We start from the raw sequence: 20,098 nt of genomic DNA, 5'->3' as shown, positions 1-20,098 counted from the left end.
ACCCCAAACACAATGAGTTTCCCTAAGATATAATCAGATAATAACAGGATGCTGGGATTGCTGTTTCCTTTGACTGGAGGGAACGTGAGATCCCGAGCAGTGGCTCTGCCCAGGTCAGAAGTTAATACATCACATTCAGTGCAAAATTCAAGTATTTTTAAGGCAGAGGATAAATGGGAGAATTACCTGAAATGGGAGCTGTGACTGATGGCTGTATAGGATAGGCCTGCTGAACGAATGGCTTGACGCTGGAATAAAGAGGTGCACAAAAATCACACGCCTGTGCCACCCACAGGAAATTCCATCAGACTCATTACAGGAAAATAGGTGGCTGATGACCTTTACCCATGTCCTTGCAGGGCATATTTAACAGACAGACAGCCCAGAGGGAACAGAGGGGATGGGAATTACACCCAGGAATGGGCAGGGAATTACACCCAGAGGACACCGAAGCAGGGGACACAAGGGAAGGTGCCCATCCGCTATTCAGCCTCAGTTTGGAGGTTTGGGGTCCCACTTCTTGAATGTGACTTCACATCACTCTAAAGACTCTTTCCCTAAAATTATCTTTACCTCCTTTTTAGAAAAATGTGCAAGTTGTCACTTGCTCAGTGTCAGAGTGCACAAGCCACCCTTCGCACTGCACAGAGAAACGCGTTTGAATTCTCAGAACTTACTCTTGCGAGGATCCAGGCTGCCCCGTTTGAATCATTCCCGGCCAAAACTGCAAGAGGAAAAACAAACAAACAGGCCCACAGTTGTTCCCTTTGTTGGAAGAACTTTGGGTATTTTTGAACAAGCACGATTCCCTTTTGCAAGCCCAATCAAGGCATTAATCCATTCATTCCATCTTAGTTCCCCACTGAAGGTTGTCAGGGAGGGCAGGGATGTTTTTGGGGCTGATGACTTACCCCAGGTGCCCCAGGAAATGTAGGACGGGGAATTCCTGGCAGGCCCAGCTTGTTGTGAATAGCAGTAGCTGAGACTATCTGAGCTGATGACATTGCTGCCATGTGCTGGAGCGCTTTGTCCTTTGCTGTCTGATCCTTTAACATGACAATTACACCGAGTCTTAAAACATTTGGCACAAAAAATGACGTTCAATAACTGCAGCTACAAGCACGTGACTAAAAACTGAAAAAGCCACACAGAAAATGCAAAAATAGCAAATCATGCAGGAAAAAAAAAACAAATAAATAAAAAGTACAGCACGGAGGCTAACACTCCAACTACCTCAAGGCAAAATCTCCTCTCAGACATGCATGGTGGACCTGAATTCTCACAGTCTGCTCTGCCAACACGCAGGAAGCTCTGGGAGAGCAAACTGCTGCCCATTTGTTTATCTGGGCAAATTGTGATTTTAAAGCAGGTTGGGCTAAACAGGGCGTGCTCCTGAGGCTGGGAATTACACGCAGGGATGGGCAGGGAATTACACCCAGAGGACGCCAAAGCAGGGGACACAAGGGAAGGTGCCCATCCGCTATTCAGCCTCAGTTTGGAGGTTTGGGATCCCAGGACTGGGAGCACTGGGATTTGAGCTCTGTCATTCCCATCTAAGAGCAGCTTAGAACGAGAACACGGAACTGCAAACAGGGACAGAGCTTTCTCCGTGCTTAGAGACGTTTTGGATTCAGCTTTACAACAAAGTTAGGTCACAAACACGTAGAGGACATTTTAAACGTTCAGTTGTGGTGTTTTACTGGTTTACAGTGTTCCCACAGAAAGCCATCAGCCATAAAATTCCTGCTTTTTTCGAGCACACAGGAATGAGTTTAGGAGAAGGGGGTTGTTATCAGTTACTTGTATTAGAGCAGCACTTGGGAGTCCCAGCCACTGCCAGTCAGGTCTGCCCACAGGACAGGAAGGGAAGGCCTCTTAATGCAACAGAGTTAACCAGGGGGATGTCTCAGGTCAGGGAAAATGAGTGAACACAGACTGTTACACGCTGCTAAAGCAGGGTTCCTCATCCAGGAGTGCTGGATTGATGAGCACCAACACTTAGGTGTGCCACTTGGAATGAGGGAACACAAGCAGTATTAGGCAAGGATGTTTTCTTGGGGGGGGATTTTTTTCTGGTTTTATTTTACAAGCAAAGTAGCAAGCATGCCAGCAAGAGGTGCATGCTCTTATTTATGATACATGACTTTGCACATATGCCCCCTCTAAAGCTGGTATGTAGTAGTACTATAGGTGAGCACTTTCCTCCTTTCAATAGCTCCTTTAGAAACAGCACAGGCTGAAAGTACAGGAAAAGCTTGCCAAAAAACTCTGCCAAGCACAGCTAAGGTACATAATACTTGGTTTAGTCAAAATACTTACCATGCTTGTTACCTGGATACAACAACAAACAGTTTATTAAAATGCTTGTGTAGAATAGCAGACTCTTAGCAAAATATGAACAAAATAGTAAGAGACAAAGGAAGAGCAGTTTGCTCAGCATTAAATATCAACTTTAAACAAACGCATTATTTTCACCCAGGGTCTGATTCATTAAAAGGGGGGGAAAAAAGGATTAAAAAACCCAAAAACCCTGGGGAGAAACAACCCCCAGCTCGCTGTGTGAAAGCCGTGGATACTGAAAGAGAGGGATTGCTGCTGAGTGTGTTTCCCTGAGCTGTGCAAGGAGCTCCTGTGGGAAACAGCCTGGAGAGCAGCAGGTGGAGTAGGGCAGGAGCTGCTCCAGCATCATTCCCTGTGCTGGGGAACATCCCTGTGCTCAGCATCATTCCCTGTGCTGAGGGACATCCCTGTGCTCAGCATCATTCCCTGTGCTCAGCATCATTCCCTGTGCTCAGCATCATTCCCTGTTCACCTGCAGGGTGTGGGGCTCCAGGACAGCCCCTGCTCTGTGTCCTGGGCATCTCCAGCACCCTGGGCTCACCTGTGCTGGGGGGACACATCCCATAGTGTGGTAACAAACTCAATCCTTTCTCAAAACTCAAAACTCTCTCCAAACCTGTAGCTTTCCAGTGTTACCACAACCAGCTCCCTGGTGAAGAGCTGGAGGTGAGCCCTGGCCCTCAGCCCTGCCTGCCCCAGGGTGGGAGGGTGTGCACAGGAGCTTTGTGCATGGCATCTTTTACTGGCTGCCTTTGGATGTCTGCAGGCCACCAGGCTAAAAGATGTGTGTTCTTGCTGGGTGCTAAGAAGTGACAGAATGCTGAGGTTCATGCAGCTCCCCAGGTCCCTCTTACACCTTTGCACAGCAATAAGGACCCTCCATCATGAACAGATGAAAGTGAGATGTCCTGAAGCAATGTGGAGATTCAGCCCTACCAGATTTCTCTGTTTCAGCCTTATTTTGTAATCAGAGCTGGCTTGGAAATGCCAAACCGTGAGAGTCTCACCCAGCCTGCTGAACCCTACCAAGAGCCAGCATTCAGGGGATCTGTGTCCTGTGTGTAAAACAAATGGTACAAGAAATATGTGCCTCTGGGTCCTAGTAACCTCCAGAGCCGTGTGAGTGCAGCTTCTGTGACTCCCCTGTTATTCTCCAGGCGTGCTGGGACACTGCAGGCTCCTGTCCTGCCCACCACCAGCCATGCCTGTGCCCCTGCCAAGGTGCCAAACTCTCCTGGATCCACTATTAGAAGGATCCAAACTAAAGGAGGATTTAAAAGTAAAAGCTTTGTCAGGGCTATTAAAGTCCATTGCTGGGAGCTGTGTGAGCCAGGGGAGGTTGTATGTCTGTGAAATTGTTCATCTCTCCTCACTTTATCCTCTAAAGTCTCTGGCTAATTCCCTGCTAGTGTTGGAGCAGCTCCAGGAGAAGCTGGATTTATCTCTGCCTTGTGAGGCACTGAAACCAACTGAATGCATTACTTTCTGTGATGTTATTGCCATCCAAGGGCTGGAACAGGAGCCTGGACACCCAGCAGCAGCTACAGCAGGCAAAGCCCACCTTAACAGATGAACTAGGAAAAAGTCTGAAGAATTACACTTCCTTCAGAATCTTCTGGGGAGCTCTTAGTCACCATTAAGGTGACTAAGGTGAATCTGATGATCCTGAATTTTGAATGACAGGGATTTTTGGAGGGAGAAAACATCTTTGCTTTTGTGACATGAAATGGTATGTGCCTTCCTTCTTGCCAACTGCTGCTTTTCACCCTAGAATGATCTGTGTTTTGTGGGGCCATTCATCTCATCCTCTTTGACTGATCACATTTTCAGGAGGATGGGGAGAAAGGAAAAAAACCTTCAGAATGACAGCTCAGAAAGGCAATCCTTGCAACAGGGCCAGCTCTGGGGTCTTTCAACATCCTCCAGTGGTGACAAATCTCATCTGGGACATCAGGACAACACATTCCAACGGGAAGCTTCACCTTTTGCAGGCCTAGGAATCTGCACAGTGGGAAGGTCAGCTTTTCTCAAAGCAGCTTTGCATTCAAACACGACAGAAGTCAAATTCAAAGTTAAATACAGATACTTCACAGGTCCTGAGCTGCACTGGCAAAAAAGCACCATCAGCTCCAGGTACTTTTGGAGAGCTGCAAGGTGGTTGCCTGTGCTTGTATAATCAAGCAGACTTCGTGGTCTTCAAAAATGAATGGGATCACCACATTTTAAAGCTGTTTATTTAGATTGCAATATCAGCTAGTCTGCCACTTAAAAACAAGTATATGTTGGGGCTTTTCATGCTGTAATAGAGAGCACTCGGAACCAGGAGGGAGCGAGGCTCTCTACCTATCACTGCCGCTTCTGGGATGAAACTTGGTAACTGATTAATAACACACAATGGTATTACATCACAGTTTAGGCAGCAAGAGAAGTAATATATCCAATTAAAACGGCAGGGGTAATTTACACAGGCAGATTACAGTAATTACCCGGGCTGGAATTTGGCCAGGACAAATGGGTTAACACCCCTCCTCTAAAACGGGAACGTTGTGGGATTTTTAATGACTGCAAAGAGCTAAGATTTTGATTTCCTATCTTGTCTGAGGCAAGAAAGGGTTTTGTTTTGCTCTCACTTGTGCTGGTTTGTAAAGCTGGAATCATTTCTTTCAGCTCCATGTGGTTTAAACTGATGTAGGACAAGAAAAGTTTGGGGCAGCGTGCTGCAGTCTCGTGCTGAGGTTCAGCAGAAGCCTGGGGGGACAGCATCTCCTACCAAATCATTAAATCCTGCTGGAGATGAAGGTATTCCTTGGATAGATCCCATCTGGCCCTGACCTGCTTTGACCCCACTCAGTGGATGAGCTGGGAGGGGATTGCTGCTGCCCAGGAATGAGCTGGAGCCAGAGGCTGCACTCACACCCTGCCCTCCCCTCCGCTTCCACAAGCCTTCTGCACCATGCACATCACCAGTAATGCATGTCAGCAGGGTGCACTTACTGCACAGTCACTGCAAAACTGCTTCAGCTCCACTAAATCCCTAAAACATCATCTCTGGGTCAAGATCTGTCTCCTGTTTTAGCTGCCTGCAGTTGCACTCTGTTTTTTGGAAGATGTGAGCTCTAATCATCTAATGCAAGACTACAACTTTTAATGAATCAGGCCCTTGAGGTTTGCTTTCCACAATTCGTTTTGGAATGCAAAATACACAGTTAAATTAGATAATAATAATTCCCCAGTATTATCCAATTATAAATCTTAATATCTATAAAAGCCCCACATGAAACAAGAGTTCTACATGACAAGCACAAAAGAATTTGTGCTTGACTTTCTTTTAATCCAACATAAACAGAAGAATAATTCAATCAATCAGTTCAAACAAGTTCTTAAGCAAAAAAATAAAAACTGTTATCCTAGAATGATAAATGGGGCTTTGAATACCATGTTATTGGTGACTTTGGGAGAGAAAAAAAAAAATCTAAGACAGTATGAGGAAGAGTAAGCACAACAGAACAGGATTAATTCAAGAAGGCCTAAAACCTGTACCAATATTTAAAATGCAAAACTTTTCATGTAAGAGAAAAAAACAAAAAAAAAGAAGACATAAGAAACAACAATTTGCTCACAAAATGGATGTTACAGTAACACTAGCATAAAATAGCTTCCTAATAAGCAATTTTGCAGATGTTATTTCTGCACAGATCTCGTATTGATTCAAATAACCTTTACAATAATTAGCTGTAGCTCAAAAAAGATAAACAAATCATGACAATATACAATTGTTCTGGACAAAAGATAGAGAGCACTTCAGTGTTTCTAGCCCTGATCTCCAATTTGCTTATTATTAGAGAAGACAGGAGTAAATACAAAAGCTGGCTATTTCAGCCAGGCAATAGCTAATGCCAAGAAGAGAATGCGCATTCAAAGCTGTCCCAACTTGCTGCCTAATGAGTAGCAATTAATCCATCTTATTGTATTTCAAAATGCTGAAGACTCCATTCACATCAAAGGGAATTTTTCAAGGCTTTTATCATTGTTCATTTAAAAAAGTATAGAGCTATCTTTAGCATTTTATAATTGACAACAATATTTTCTTTTTATCCCTAAATGCAGAATGTAGAATAATGGATTTAAAAACATGTAAGAGATGTGAACTGTAGGCATTTTAATGTGGGGTTTTTTGTCTCTAATTAATCTTGCACTATGGAAAAAAAATCTGCTCTGAAAGCCTAAGAGAGATGTACATCCTGCTGTGAACACCTTTGCTCTCTGTTTATGCACAACTTCCAATCCATCTTTTGTCCTGAGTGGACAGAGGTGGCTCTGGCTCCCTGTCAGTGCAGAGGTGGGAAATGATGACCTGGCACCATGGGCTGGTGCATTTGACACAGAAACATTCAATTTCTCCGACTTCAGGAAGATTTTAATAACCTCATTATCAAGACTAAAATCTCTAAAATAGGTGCATTTTCCTGCTGCAAAGAGAATCAGTGTATGACATCCCTGGAGGGGCTGAGGGGACGTTCTTTACTGGTGGTCTTGAAAGGCAGCAATGGCATTTATGGGTGAAACTTGATTTGCACAGACTAAGGATCCATCCATCCCTCCACAGATGACCACAGGCACTTCTCAGTGAGGAAAAGGGACCTTGCTGGACCCAGCAGGTGAGACTTCTGCCTCTCAGGAAAGCTTCCAAAGCAGACAGCTCTGAGATCCTTCCATCCTGGTGGAGTTTTGCAGAAGATTAACACAGGAAGATCTGCCCAAGTGCTCTCCTCTCCGTGAGCAGGACATCAGCCACAGAGAACATTGGCACCAGATGCAAATGGGATTTTCTTTAAAGCAGTTATGTGCTTCCCTGGATGCCACCAACCACAGGCGTTACAAGTGGCAGCTCACTGCTGAAAGGGTGAGCTGGCCTGGGTGGGGAGCACAGGACCATAAAATGGTTTGGGTTGGAAGGGACCTTAAAAATCATAGAATTCCAAGCCCACTAGTGGGACTTTTTTTAAAAGCTCACCTCCCACTAGAGCAGGCTGCTCCAGGCACCATCCAGCCTGGCCTTGAACACTGCCAGGGCTGAGGCACCCCCAGCTTCTCTGGGCAGCCTCTTCCAGCGCCTCACCACCCTCACAGTAACTTTTTTACTCTCCTAATATCTAACCTAAGCCTATTCTCTTCCTGTTTGAAGCCATTCCTCCTTGTCCTGTCAGTATGTGCTCGTGTAAAAAAACCCCAGGTGTAAAAAAGTGCATTTTATCTTCTCCTTGGTGACCCCTTCCCCAGGGAATGCAGACAGCACCCACTCCAGGACAGCAAGAGCCCGTCATCTTTCCGAGGATACTGCTGGGGCTGTTCAGGCTGCTGCCAAAATTCATCCCCATTGAAACAAGGAGCACTCAGAGGCGCTGGAATGTATGTGCCTTGTCTTCCTCCTGCAGCAGTGACATCCTTCTCAGGCAGCTTCTGAAGTCCTCAGCCAACTGCTCTGCCAGGGGGGAGCTGGAATAAAGATCTCCAGAGGTTTCACTCCCGGCTGGTCCCTGACCAGGGTGATCCTGGGTGACTCTGGCCCTACCGAGGGTCCCACACAGCCAGGGTAAGGAAAAGCAGGCAGCAGCACTAACAAAACTCCTGGAGGAGCAAAGTTCCATCTCAGGCTCAGAAACCAGCAGCTTCCACCACCTCCAGGGAGCACTTGCAGCAGGCAAGAGGAATGAGAGCTCTCTTCTGCACAAGGCAGCTCACTTGTGGCACCTTTTACGTCAAAATTCAGCTCTTCCGTGCGGGGAGGAAAGGCCTGGCCAGGTGGGAAAGGGCAACAAGCCCTTACAAAATGTTTTGTTGTCCAAACAGATGTTCCCTTCTTCAGGAGACTCCTTCAAATGAAAATTCCTTCCAGATCTCTATTTACTGCAAATGGCACCTAGACTAGATGAAATACTCTTAGGCTTTGGCTACCTCGGCTCTTTGGAAAGCTTCAATACTAATCAGACAGCAGGTGCAGTATTTAAAAATGTTTTTTTTGCTTTGTAAGTGGCTTCACATTTTAAGGAATTCTGGTCATTCAGAAAGGGAGATATTTTTTAGAAGAGTAAATCCAATAATTGTGTTTGGCTCCTAGGCCTGCATTTGATACCTAGGTGGGCTTCCTGATTTTTACAGCCCTGAGAGTCCTCTAAAACTCCAGGGGCTGCTGGTGCTGAGCACCTCTGAAAGCAAGGCCACCTACTCACATACTTAATTTTAGGCATCAAGGCTTGACAATTTGAGCTTAAAATGCTACATATCTCTGTATTATTGCCCCCTGGGTTAAAAAGCAGGATGTTTTAAGTTGTCTTAGTCGTTCTTTCCGAACCCCAACTGCTCAGCCAGTGCAGCTAAAAAGCCAGCCACCAACAGCCAGACAAGCTTGCCAGCATGCTGCCCTTGAAAAACCCAGTGCTCCTGTCAGGGAGGCTTTTACAAAGCCAGGCTGTTATTCCTACACTGCAGTTCCAGGATGGGGGTGAGCATCCGCAGTGCCCAGGACAGGGAAAGCACTGCCCGAAACCAGAACAAAAATGTGATTTGTTCTCATATCTGGGTGGAGAAATAGAAAATAGTAATAAAAAAAATCCACTCATGTTAAGAGAAGGAAGAAAAAAAAAAAAAAAGGGGGGGGGGGAAGTAAAAGATTTACAAGTTCCTTCACTTTTTGTTAAAAAAAAGCAAAAATCGACAGCAAAAACTGCCAAACTCCCTCTTTCATTTTCAAATAGTGTGGAAAAAAAATACCAAAAAAATCTCAAGATCTCTGCTGGAAAACTTGGAAAAACAAGCAATCTGAGAAACCCCTATGAAACATTTCCAAGAGGTTCTTTTCAACCTTAGAATATATTTTATGGAAGGCAGAGAAAACGGGGACATGTACAATTCATCATGTCAGATTAAGCAAACACACTTAATATTCCCTGAACAAGACTCTGACTGAGGCTCTCCAAAGATTAAATGTCAATAATTTACTTTAAAAAAAATGAAACTTCAGGGAATCTTGTAAATAGTGCATGACTTGAGGTGATGCTAGATTGTAGTCTAGAAAAACCAGAGCAATCTGGATAAACTCTGCTCTCTGGCACTTGGTAGGAATGATCTGGTTTAAATATTCTTGATAGCAGTTCAGAAGCACGGACAAAAAAAAGCATTTGGGAAAGGAAAACAATTACCCCAATTACCCCTCTGGAAAAAGAATAAAAAATAATAATAAAAAAATAAAATAATAACTAAAAAAAATAAAAAGCATCTACGCAACTGTGACAAAACGCCCTGTGTACTTCAATACACCACTAGGCTGTTAAAAAGTGAAACAAAAAAATGGACTAACGGGTTAAAAACCCGTGGACTAACGGGTTAAACCAGGTTTAGGCGCTGAGCTGTTACAAAGAGGAGTTCACTCGGCATTTGGACAGTGTTAAAACGAGGTTTTTTTAATGGGGATGCTAGTGCAGAAGCCGGGGATTAAACACAAAGAGCTCCCACATGCAGGAAAAGGAGGTTAGGGCACAGCAGCCCCAGCTCGCCCATCACCGCGGGGAGGAGAAGGGACAGGCACAGCAACCACAAGCCCAAAAGCAGAAAAGCGCATACCTTCAGCTTGGAATGAAAATCACGAGATTTCCTTCTGGCAAGAACCTGAATGTGACTAGACACCTGCAGGGTAGGGGAAGGGAGGAAACAAAGGAAAAGCCTGTAACCATGGAGATGAAAAGCCCCCTACAACTGGGCAAGCCAAACGTACCTTAATGGCGGCTTGAATTTCTCGAACTTTCTTTCTTGCTAAGACCTGTATGTGACTAGACACCTACATTGTTCAGGTTTATAGGGGGATGGGGGGGAAAAAAAAACAACAAACAAAAGAAAAACAAAAAGCAAATCAAATTTTAAATGTCTATTTTTCTCTTTTTTTTTTTTTTTTTCAAAAAAAAAAAGAAAAGTAAAAAAAAAAAAGAAAAAAAAAAGAAAAAAAGAAACTTTTCTGAAGGGAGGAAGTTATTTGCATCTTCAGTAAGCTCTGCTGTTAAAGATACCACATTCCCAGCCAGATACCAAGCTCTTAGCACCGAGGCTTAACAATACAGGTCATCACTGCAGGGACTTGATTAAGGAAACAAAAAAAAAAAAAAAAGAAAAGAGAAAGGGGGGAAAAAAAAAGTGTAACCCACCAGGCTGTGCATTCAGCTACAAGAGAGAAGACACAGCTCCCAGCTGGACTCAGCCCACGTGCTTTGGTACCGATCCCATCCATGCCCAGGCCCTGAGCTCTCATGTGGGGAGCCCAAAGGATTTCTGCCCCATCTGCTGGGGATGCATTGCCCACTCTGACCATTTGCCACTAGGCTTGAGGCACAGCTTGGCACCAAGAAATTGCATCCATTATTTATTGTGCTCTGCAGCTCCAGGGAGGAGATTCAGGCTGTCTTTTGAGTCCACTGAAATGCTTTAAATTCTGGCACAAATGATAAAATACTGGCACAACACAGGTCTCTGAACCCCTGCTGGTTTCCTTGGTAATCTCAGCATCAAGGCTGCCCACAAAACATTTGTGCAACTGGGGACTAGCAACTTGACATCAGCTCCAGCGATGCCCAAGTCTGGCTGTTTCACCCAGAAATTTGTACAAACCCAGTCCTGCACCACACCAGTCACTGGACAGAAGTTGCTGCCTGTGCAGTGAAGGGTCTGGGCCCAAATTCACACTCCTGTCTAGCCAGGGACATGCTGAAATCCATGCTGCTGCTGGTGAAGGTTTAGTGATGCTTGGTTGCCCTCAGCATCCTCCAGCCTTCTGTGGGAAAGTTTAAAACCTACAGTGATAGCAAAAACCACTAAAAGGGAAACCTCTGATTCTCATTTGGCCCAGGACATGCCACATCAGGTGGTGCACATTTTTCCTACACTAGTTACAATTCCTGTCTGGGAAAGAACAAAAGAAAAGCAATGATTCCCTCCTCTGTGAGACTATGCAGTGACAGTAGTACCAAAAAGGCTGTATTTTAGGAGGGAAGCAAACAGCAATGCACCCATGAGCACCATCCCTGAAGGCCACCTTCAGGAGCAGCCCTGCAGTAATTCAGAGTTAAACTGCTGCTTACTGAGCTGTTTTGCAGTCAAACACCTCGACTGAGTTCTCACACATGTTCATTTGTTTTGCTGTCAGTGGAATATTAGTGATGTTAAAAGCTCCACAGGAAGAACAATGAACTGAACAACACTGAATGGCTGGTTAAAACTCCAGAGTAGCTCCAAACCCCCTTTTTTAGGCACTGAGTTGGAATGATTTATGCAGCACTACAGAGGGATGCACAAGTGCAGAGGCAGCCATCACCACAGTGAGCCATCACAGCCCTCCTGCCTTCTTGCCACGTGCTGGCCAAGGAGCTGACCACCCCAAGCTCTGCACTGTCACTCCTCAGGCATTAACTTTGTGAGCCCAGCATAACTTCCAGCTCCTGGGGCTCGCTGGCCAAGGCAGGGAGAACCAGGGACTCTGCTTTTAGCTTGTGATGGCCAGCCTTTGCCTCGTTCCTCTTCCACGTGCTCTCCTGACGCCTTTTCTCATCCCTCGCGCACGTGCCTGACAAGGGACACCACCCAGGGCAAAACAGCACCCAAAGTGCTCCAAAGCCGAGCTCTGGATGCTCTGTGTGACCCAGGGCCACCTCTCCCTGCGCTGCAGGACATGCAGAACATGCACATGCAAAGCCTCTGCCTGCCCCCCGTCACACAGGTGGCGGGGGGAGAAGGGGAATCTCACACCTGACCTTAAAGCAAGGGAGCTCTGCTGTGTGTGGAGCGTTTTTAAACAGCAGCCACTGCGTGAGCTCCACACAAACTGTGCTTTCTGCAAGGCTGCTGATCGCTGGGGGTATCATGAATTAAAGGATTTAGTAATAGGAGATAAATTAATGGTTATGTGGCAATCATCTATAAAAGAACCCAAGGTGGTTTTAAGGTTTATTCTGACTCTTGGATGAATGAAATCTTACCATGGTCAAAGACCAGGAGCTCAAAGGCTCTTAGGGAAATTTTATAATGATTTTTATATCTTGTAGCAACTACTGGCCATAGGCTGAGAGCACGATTATGATTGGTTCATTTTTATACATTTACCAAGAATATCCAAGAATCATAACCTCTATTATACAGCCGAATTCCCTTAACTTTTAAGAGGTTCCACTCTTTACCATCTCATAATAATAATTATTTTTATATTATATTATAATATTATATTATTTTATAATAATTATATTATAATATTATGTAAAGAAATAAGGAACCATGCTTTATGGTTTTGCTTCAACTTTTGAATTTTTTTATGAAATATGGGGGGATAACAGCTTCATTTACAGACAGCTTAATGAAAAGTGAATCCTCACACCACCACAACATAATTCCTGGAGTTTTAAATATTCCCTAAACAGCATGTATTTAATCTGAATAGTGAAGTCCATAGATCATCCCATCAGAGCCGAAGCACAGCCAGCCACTGCAGCCAAAAATGCCACATTTTGTCATTCATTGACATGCATACTTCCCCACTGGGTTATTTTACCTGCTTCCTGGTCCGTGTCTTCCCTGTTCTAAGTTTGATGTATCTGGCTATCAATTCATTCCTACCTGAAACAAAGAAAAATTCATGGTAAGGGACAAGCAGCATCACCAGGAACGCCATCAGAACGCCCCATTCCAACAGCACACGAGCTCTGTGCACAGCCCCTTCCTTTCCTCACACCAACTCCACTTCCCTCTGCAAACAGTTTGCCAGAATTTCTCAGTGCTCACCAGTACTTCTCTTCCATCTCCTGGACAGGCACTGCAGGATGCAGAGCCCCACGAGCTCGGTGTTTGCCCCCCGAAGCCCCGCAGAGGTTTGCGGGCAAAGAGGCAGCTCCGTGGGCAGCAGCGGTGCCCAGCAGGATCTCTCACAGGAGAACCTCCCTCTCCTCCCAGGAGACACAAGGTCTGGGCTCCCCTGCTTTTGCTTCCAGCTGCTCCAGGTGTTGTTTGTGGCCTGGATCCCCGTGGGGAGGAGTGGATGCCCTTGAGAAGGTCGAGTGCTGCCCGAGTGCCAAGCACCCAGATGTGCCAGCTTCTCTCCGAGTTTCAGTTCTTGGAGCAAAACCTGTTCTTCCTGCCAGAAAGCCTCCTCCAGAGATGGAAACCACTGCCCCAGCCCAGCAGGTCAGCAGCCACACCCCTGACCCTGCTCACAAGAGAGGCTGCCCAGCAGTGCTGATGTTCCTGTGCCCATCAGCACGCTGGTTTGTTATTCAGAGCTCTGTTTGCCTTGGAAATGTGAAACACCTCCCAGCCTCTAAAATGGCTATTTGACTCTTCTTCAGTCACACACTGCACTACCCAACGCAAACTAACATTTTCTATCCAAATAACTTCCTTCTTAAGTGCTGCTGACCTGGAAGATAACACAAGTTTTATGTGGTGTCCTGTTTATTTTCACTGTGTATTGTGTTTCTTCTCCGCGAGTGGTAATAACTGAAATGTACTTGTTCAACAAGTCCTGAGTTACAGAGCTATTTGCATTCAGCACAGGGGAAAAGCAGCCCTGTGTAGGAAATGAGAAAACTGATTTAGCAGTGAGCTGAAAATGGGGAGGTTAAGAAAATAGCCTGTCACCCACCAAGCTATTTTGAAGTGGATGAGTACATAGCTGGGGAATGCAGAAAATTATTTTATCAGCCAGGGCTTCAAAACCTTACAGCTTTAATGTTGTGGGGGAGAGATGAGGAAGTTTAGAGGTAGCCTGCCTATGTTTGAAGTGCATTTTGTTGACTGAAAGATTGAACACATTTAGTCAAACTAGACTTTTTTCCTCTGTCTCCCCCTCTGAGCCTTATTTTACACCCTTTGTATCAAATGTCTCACGGCTCCTGTCTCTTCCATGCTTGCTAAATGGGTACCAGAAGATGAAGCATCAAGATGCTGCAGAGCAGAGCTGCATTTTTCTTTTTGTTTTGGCCACATTTCCCACAACATGCCACTGGTTTGTAACTCTCCAGCAGGTCTCTTCAGGACAAACTTCAAGAGGTAAATTTTGCCTTGTTACACAAACCAGCCACATTTCTGCACACAAATGAGGGATTTCCGCACGCAAACACAGGAGCAGGTAGTTACCTAATTTCATGCCAAGGCCTTGTCTTTGGGCTGAGCAGGAGCTCTGCAGCCTGCTGTGCTCACAAAATACCTGTTGTTTGTGGTGAGCAAGTGCCTTTGTGCTCATGGGGTGAAAGCAGGGAACGCTCCACCGCTGCATCTCCCTCGTGTTCTGCCTCATAACCCAAACAGGAGCCTGCAAGGGCGGCCTTGTGCGGTCTGGTGAGAGGCAGAGATCACCACATTCCTGCAGCCACCAGTGTCTTGGGTGCTGTGGACCCTCTCCTAGTTCTAAATGCACATTTTGATTTAATTGGGGAATGCCCCCCTCCAGAAAGTACCTGCATGTTTAAGTCTGCGCAGACATTAATACCCAGAATTGAGTTTTTTTGCTGCAAAAAGATTGCCAGGCCAGTCTGCTCAGCCACTGGTGACTGTGCGAGGTCAGAGATGCTCCAAGATGATGTAAAGGACACGGTGCCATCTCCTGTCCCTCTGCCTGTGCTGCAGATGTTTCAAACACCTGGGCACAGCACAGGTGACTCCAGCCAGCCCTCGCAGCCCTGTGCAGTCCCCAGCCACAGCTGAGCCTTCACAGCTCTCCTCACAGACAAGAGATAAAATCTATTTGTAAAGGAAAGCTCAGGTTCCCAGGCAGCCACCTGACAGGAAAAGCATCTTCATCATAAACACCCAGCACTGGAAGCCTAGACTGTATTATTTGAGTGCTGTCTCTGGTTGAGCCCCAGTCCACCCATGAAACACTTTGGCTTCACTCGGGAGGGGTCTGTAGCCATTATCCAGCTGGCCAGGACTGTCACTAACAAGACTGCAGTTTTGGCAAGTGACTGCCTCCCTTAAGGCTACCCAGAGCCTAACTCCAGAAGAGCCAACAGGGTGGAATAATTTGCCTTAACCTGCAGGGAGGAGGAACTCCACAAGGATCCATGAAAAGTGGCCGAGGTAAAAGCCAAACACGTGTTTTCCTCACCATCGTGTTTTCAACGCAGCAAAGACACAAGCACCAGGTTTAGCCAGAGCAGGAGATACTGAAGGCTCATTAAATAACCTTCTCCCTGGCCACAACCATCTGAAAAGACATCAATTCTTTCTTGGGCCACCAAAAGCCACAAACACAAACAGAAGCACTGCCTGACATAAACAAGAGAGATCCCCCAACTAAAAATTTACAGCCTTAATGTTATTTACCAAACACTGGTGCTCTTCTTTACCAGCTCTGACAGACAGGGACAGAATGATCTGATCTCCAGATCAACTGAAGGCCAAAGAGGATTTTAAAGAAAGGAAAGCTTAATACTCCTAAAAAACCCCTTTCCTGCTCTTGGGAATGAGAAAAGTCTGAAACAAAAAGAGGCTCATGGAACTTCTTTAACTGGCCATTAGAAGCCTTAGGATGAGAAATGCTCATTAATAAATAGATCTGTTTTCTCTAGAAGAGCTCAGCTGTGGAAATACTTTCCATACACACCCTCCCTCTGTCTCCTTGTCATACATATCTGGGAAACTGCCTGCCAGAAGAGAAGAGGTCAGATTTATGAACTGCAAATTTTCAGCTCTTTCTTCCTGACATTCACTGTGACAGTCTCCTACTTTGAATGTTTTGGTTCAGGTATCAAAGAGAGCCACGGGGAGGTGCCTGGTTAGATAAAACATCCTCACAGCACAGGAATCTTTCCCAAGGATCTTGGAAAGATCAGGATAGGACCACAATAAATATTTTACATAGGCTGCTTCTTGGAGACTGCTTTTGTCCCCGTTAATTCAGGCTTTTATCTCTCACGTCCTTCTGTGCCATCAGTGCAGTTGCAAACTATAATTCTGCCTGGACTGATGCTGAGGAAGAGGCATTTTGTGCAGAGGAACATCTCTTTTAACCACAGCATGGAGTAAAAAGGGAGTTCAGCTAGAAAACAGCGCGGATGCTAAAACCCCTTTGTGGACAGCCAAAGCTCCCAAAGCCCTTCTGTGGCCCTTGGCTCTCCCCACCTGCCCATCCCCGAGCCCCACCAGCCCCAACAGGGGGTGCCTGGTGCCCCTCAGGCAGCAGAGATCTGGCACTTCTGCTGTCCAGAGCAGCAGCAGCAGCTGCCGAGGGGCAGCTCCCAGCCTCTCCCGGGGGAGGCAGTTGTTGTCTAACAGAGGGCCCTTGTGCAGGGAGCCTCCCCCACCATCCAAGAGCTGCTTCCAACAGCCAAAGCAGCCCAGCATCAGCCCCCACAACAGCCTGCTCCGCCCTGGATGCTGAAGTTGTACTTTCAGCACCAGCAGGGTCCTGAAAGGTGAAAACCCACCCCTGACTGAGGAAGGCACAAGTGGGAATCCCTTCATGGGCCAGGAATGACCCCAGCACGGCGGGGGAGCCACCACAGGCGGCTCCAGCAGCACCTGCACCAGCTCTGGACACGCTCTTGGCCACACCATGTCCCTTTTCCCGTGTCCTGGCCACGGGCAGCAGGGCAGGGAGCCGGTGCAGCACATCCCTGAGCAGCTGAGGCCGGCAGGGATCTTTATTTAGAACATTAATGACACAAATTAAACCTCTGCCCTCCCAGCTCCCAGTAATAGGCACTGTCCAAATGGGATAAAAACAGGCAAGGGTGGGAAATAAGGCCAGCTAGCAACTTGAAAATGAACAGCTAATTTTAAAAAGTTTTCATACTCAGCCACGTAATTCAAGTAACGACCGTGTAGAAAAGCCCATTTCTTTTCACATCATGAAACAGCATCAATTTCTTCAAATTCTACCAGACTGTGGCTAGGAACAGGAATTTCCCATCCTGCCTGAGAAGTCTGGGGACAGACCTGCACAATTTCATCCCCCAAATCATTCTCACAGCCACATTTACCATAGCAAAGGTTTGTTCAGTTTCGGTAAACTCCGCTTCTGCTTGGCCCGGTGATCACACAGCGCTGCCCTTGTGCTGGGGGCCAAATTTGGAGAGCTGGTGGGACATTTTCTCCATGAGGAAGCACCTGTGAGTGCTCTCCTGGGACAGTCCCTGTGAGCAGCACCCAGCTCTTTGTCGGGCTGCTGAGCACGATGGATGCAGATCCTGGCCCAGGCACCGCCAGCAGGGATGTGCTGGTGGAACCCTTTCCTTCCTCTCCAGAAGGTGGGCACGGGGCCCTTGGGCAGCCCAGCTTGCAGCCCATGGGGGGAAAGCTGCTCTGTCATGCTGCCCAGCCCTGGAGCTTTTCCGTCCCGTTTTGCCGGCGGAATATCCGGCTTTGGGAGATCTTCGCTTCCCGAAGGCGCCTTATAGCTAAATTGGCTAACAAAAAGCCTCTTGTAGATAAAAGAGTTGTGCGAGTCAACAACTGGCTAAGCAGTTTAAACCTCTGAGTAAGGCATCCTCTATTTAAACGTTGTAGGCAAATCTAATTTAAGCTTTTAAAAATATTCTGGGCAGGTGTTTAAGTGGCGGGCACGCTGGGCCGCGCTGGGCTCCAGGGGGCTGGGCAGCATTTTGTTCAGCCAGGCTTTTTCTGCAGAAGGGCCACGTGACGGAGGCCAAATAAACAGCATCTGGGGATTTTCAATTACAGACCTTCACCCAGCATGCCTGCACTGTAATCTCTACCAGATGAGGCTCAGGCCTCACTATTTTCAATAATTCACACACTGTGTACACATAACATGACAATAAGGGCATTCATGCAACCGCCTGATTCGCACATCAAAGCTCCCAAATGGCCAGCTGTAAGCATGCTTACTGCTGAATAATTCATTCTTTTCACAGGCTTGAAAAAACGCTCAGCGGGAGTTGGCAAGCTTGTGTTCTTTCCTGTGTGGTATGCTAAACTCGAATTTTGAAAGAGGTACAGCCCCACTAAAAAGAGTCAGAGATACAACTATTTAAATGTGCATTTGCGAGCTTGCGGATGGCTGCTCACAGGAAAAAAAAAAAAAAAAGGAAAAGAAAAAAAAAAAGAAAAAAGGGAAAAAAAAAAAGGAGAAAAAAGCAGCTCTACATTTCCAAGTGGATAGCCGAGATAAGAGGAAATAACCTACACGTCCTCTGAGGCAGGTGGTTAATAGAAATAAAATGATAAAGCTGTTTTCTGGCTGGTAAAATATTTTTTACACGTATTATTCCTGGCTAAAAATCTTGGATATGCCAGGCGTGTAACAGTCAACAAGTTCAGCAGACTTTAAATTTCCTCATGCTTAGCATAAATTTTCTACTGGATGGCAAAGAGGGTTTTTGTTAAGACTAACACATATGAAGAAGGCAAACACAGAAACACCAGAGCTAATTCTGTAACTCCTATTTACTGTTCTCACCGGTATGGGTTGAATACTAATTCCTACATGATATTTTAACAACTCCAAACTTGCAGCTGTGTCTCTGAACGTTCAGCTTGCAACAAGTGAGAGTGTTCCAGATTTTGTAATACTCTGACTTAACACAGCAGAACCATCATTTCTTTAGGAGATTAAAAAAAAAAAAAAAAAAAAAAAAGGGAGAAGAAAAAAAGAAGGGTCTGCTTCATAATATCAAGTTTTCTTGACTGTCAATCAGTGCCTGAACCAGCAGGATCAACTAGTCATGACCTCTCCTTATAGCAAACACATGCTGCTTACCAGCTGTGGGCTGTGTTTTTTACATCCTTTTCTCTATCATTCAGAATGGCTTCCTCCTAATCACAATAATCCCAAAAGTGCTAAAACATATCAATCGTCCTCTAAGCCCTGCCTACAAAAGGCCAGCCGCCCGACCTTTATGGGCTTGTCCGACAGCAGCTGATACTTCATTCAACTACAAATCCAATTTAGCAGCTACAAGAGGTTTAGCATCACTGGAAAAATATTGGTGTTGATCCTGCACTCCTAAGTCAGCAAATATTCCTTTGCCATATTGTTTAGCTTTTTCTGCCATATTTACACTTCTGCTGGATTTCCCTCAGCGACTCCAACAACAGCGTTTAACCTCTGAACTGGTAATATTTACAGTTGATCAAACAGCCATTTTTAAAATATGTTTACCACAATTACAGGAACATAAGCCTATTTGAATTCCAACTGTTAGAATTCTGAAAAAAATCCCCAGCCAGCAACCCTAAAAACAGACACAGTCATTTCACCCAAAACCATAGAGCACACTTTATGCACCAGTTATGCAGGATGTTATTTATTACAGCCCTTCGGGCAAGTTCATGGCAATTCTCTCACTTATGTATTTTTAATTGCCACGTGAGCCAAGGCAAACACTCCTCCCTTGATCTCCCCCCTACACCTTTTCTCTTTCTTTTGTTTTTTTCCCCCTATTTTTCTGGGGTTTTTTTGGTTTGGTTTGTTTTTTTCCTCTTTCTTTCTCCCTCTTTAAGCAGCAGTATGTGTGGGAAGGCTGTATGTGTGACACAGGCGAGGTCTCACAGTCCCCAGGGAGTGGGATGGGAGCAGAAAAATAAAAATTAACTGTGTGTCTTTCAACTTGTTGGTGCTCTGAATCCTTTGGGAGCCAAGGGTCAGAATTTAGGCAAGGACCATGCACAGAAGTGGCCACACAAGGATGGGACTGGGAGAGGACAAAGACCTCAGGGTTCCTAAAACGGGTTTTAAGGGCTGCCCCAGTGTGCTGTATGTACACAC

At 45.8% G+C, this 20,098-nt stretch overlaps 1 protein-coding gene across 8 annotated transcripts in view; it reads right to left on the bottom strand.

Annotated features, from left to right (window-relative positions):
* TEAD1 (TEA domain transcription factor 1) overlaps window positions 1–20,098 on the bottom strand; it is a 149,596-nt gene that overhangs the window by 28,233 nt on the left and 101,265 nt on the right. The window contains exons 2-8 of one of the 8 annotated variants that reach the window (XM_023929124.2): window positions 12,926–12,990; window positions 10,112–10,174; window positions 9,961–10,023; window positions 2,320–2,331; window positions 912–1,046; window positions 678–724; window positions 187–248 (exon numbers count right to left, since the gene is read on the bottom strand). In XM_023929124.2, the coding sequence (XP_023784892.1) occupies window positions 187–248; window positions 678–724; window positions 912–1,046; window positions 2,320–2,331; window positions 9,961–10,023; window positions 10,112–10,174; window positions 12,926–12,990 (447 nt within the window). Of the gene's footprint in view, window positions 1–186; window positions 249–677; window positions 725–911; window positions 1,047–2,319; window positions 2,332–9,960; window positions 10,024–10,102; window positions 10,175–12,925; window positions 12,991–20,098 lie in introns of all 8 variants that reach the window. The other 7 variants (XM_086891726.1, XM_086891721.1, XM_086891720.1 and 4 more) reach the window with 7 other exon arrangements.

The sequence above is a fragment of the Cyanistes caeruleus genome, chromosome 6, assembly GCF_971803275.1.
Source record: "Cyanistes caeruleus chromosome 6, bCyaCae1.hap1.1, whole genome shotgun sequence".
Lineage (NCBI taxonomy): Eukaryota > Metazoa > Chordata > Aves > Passeriformes > Paridae > Cyanistes > Cyanistes caeruleus.
Note: the sequence above shows the minus strand (reverse complement) of the source record. Positions and strands in the feature narration are given on the sequence as shown.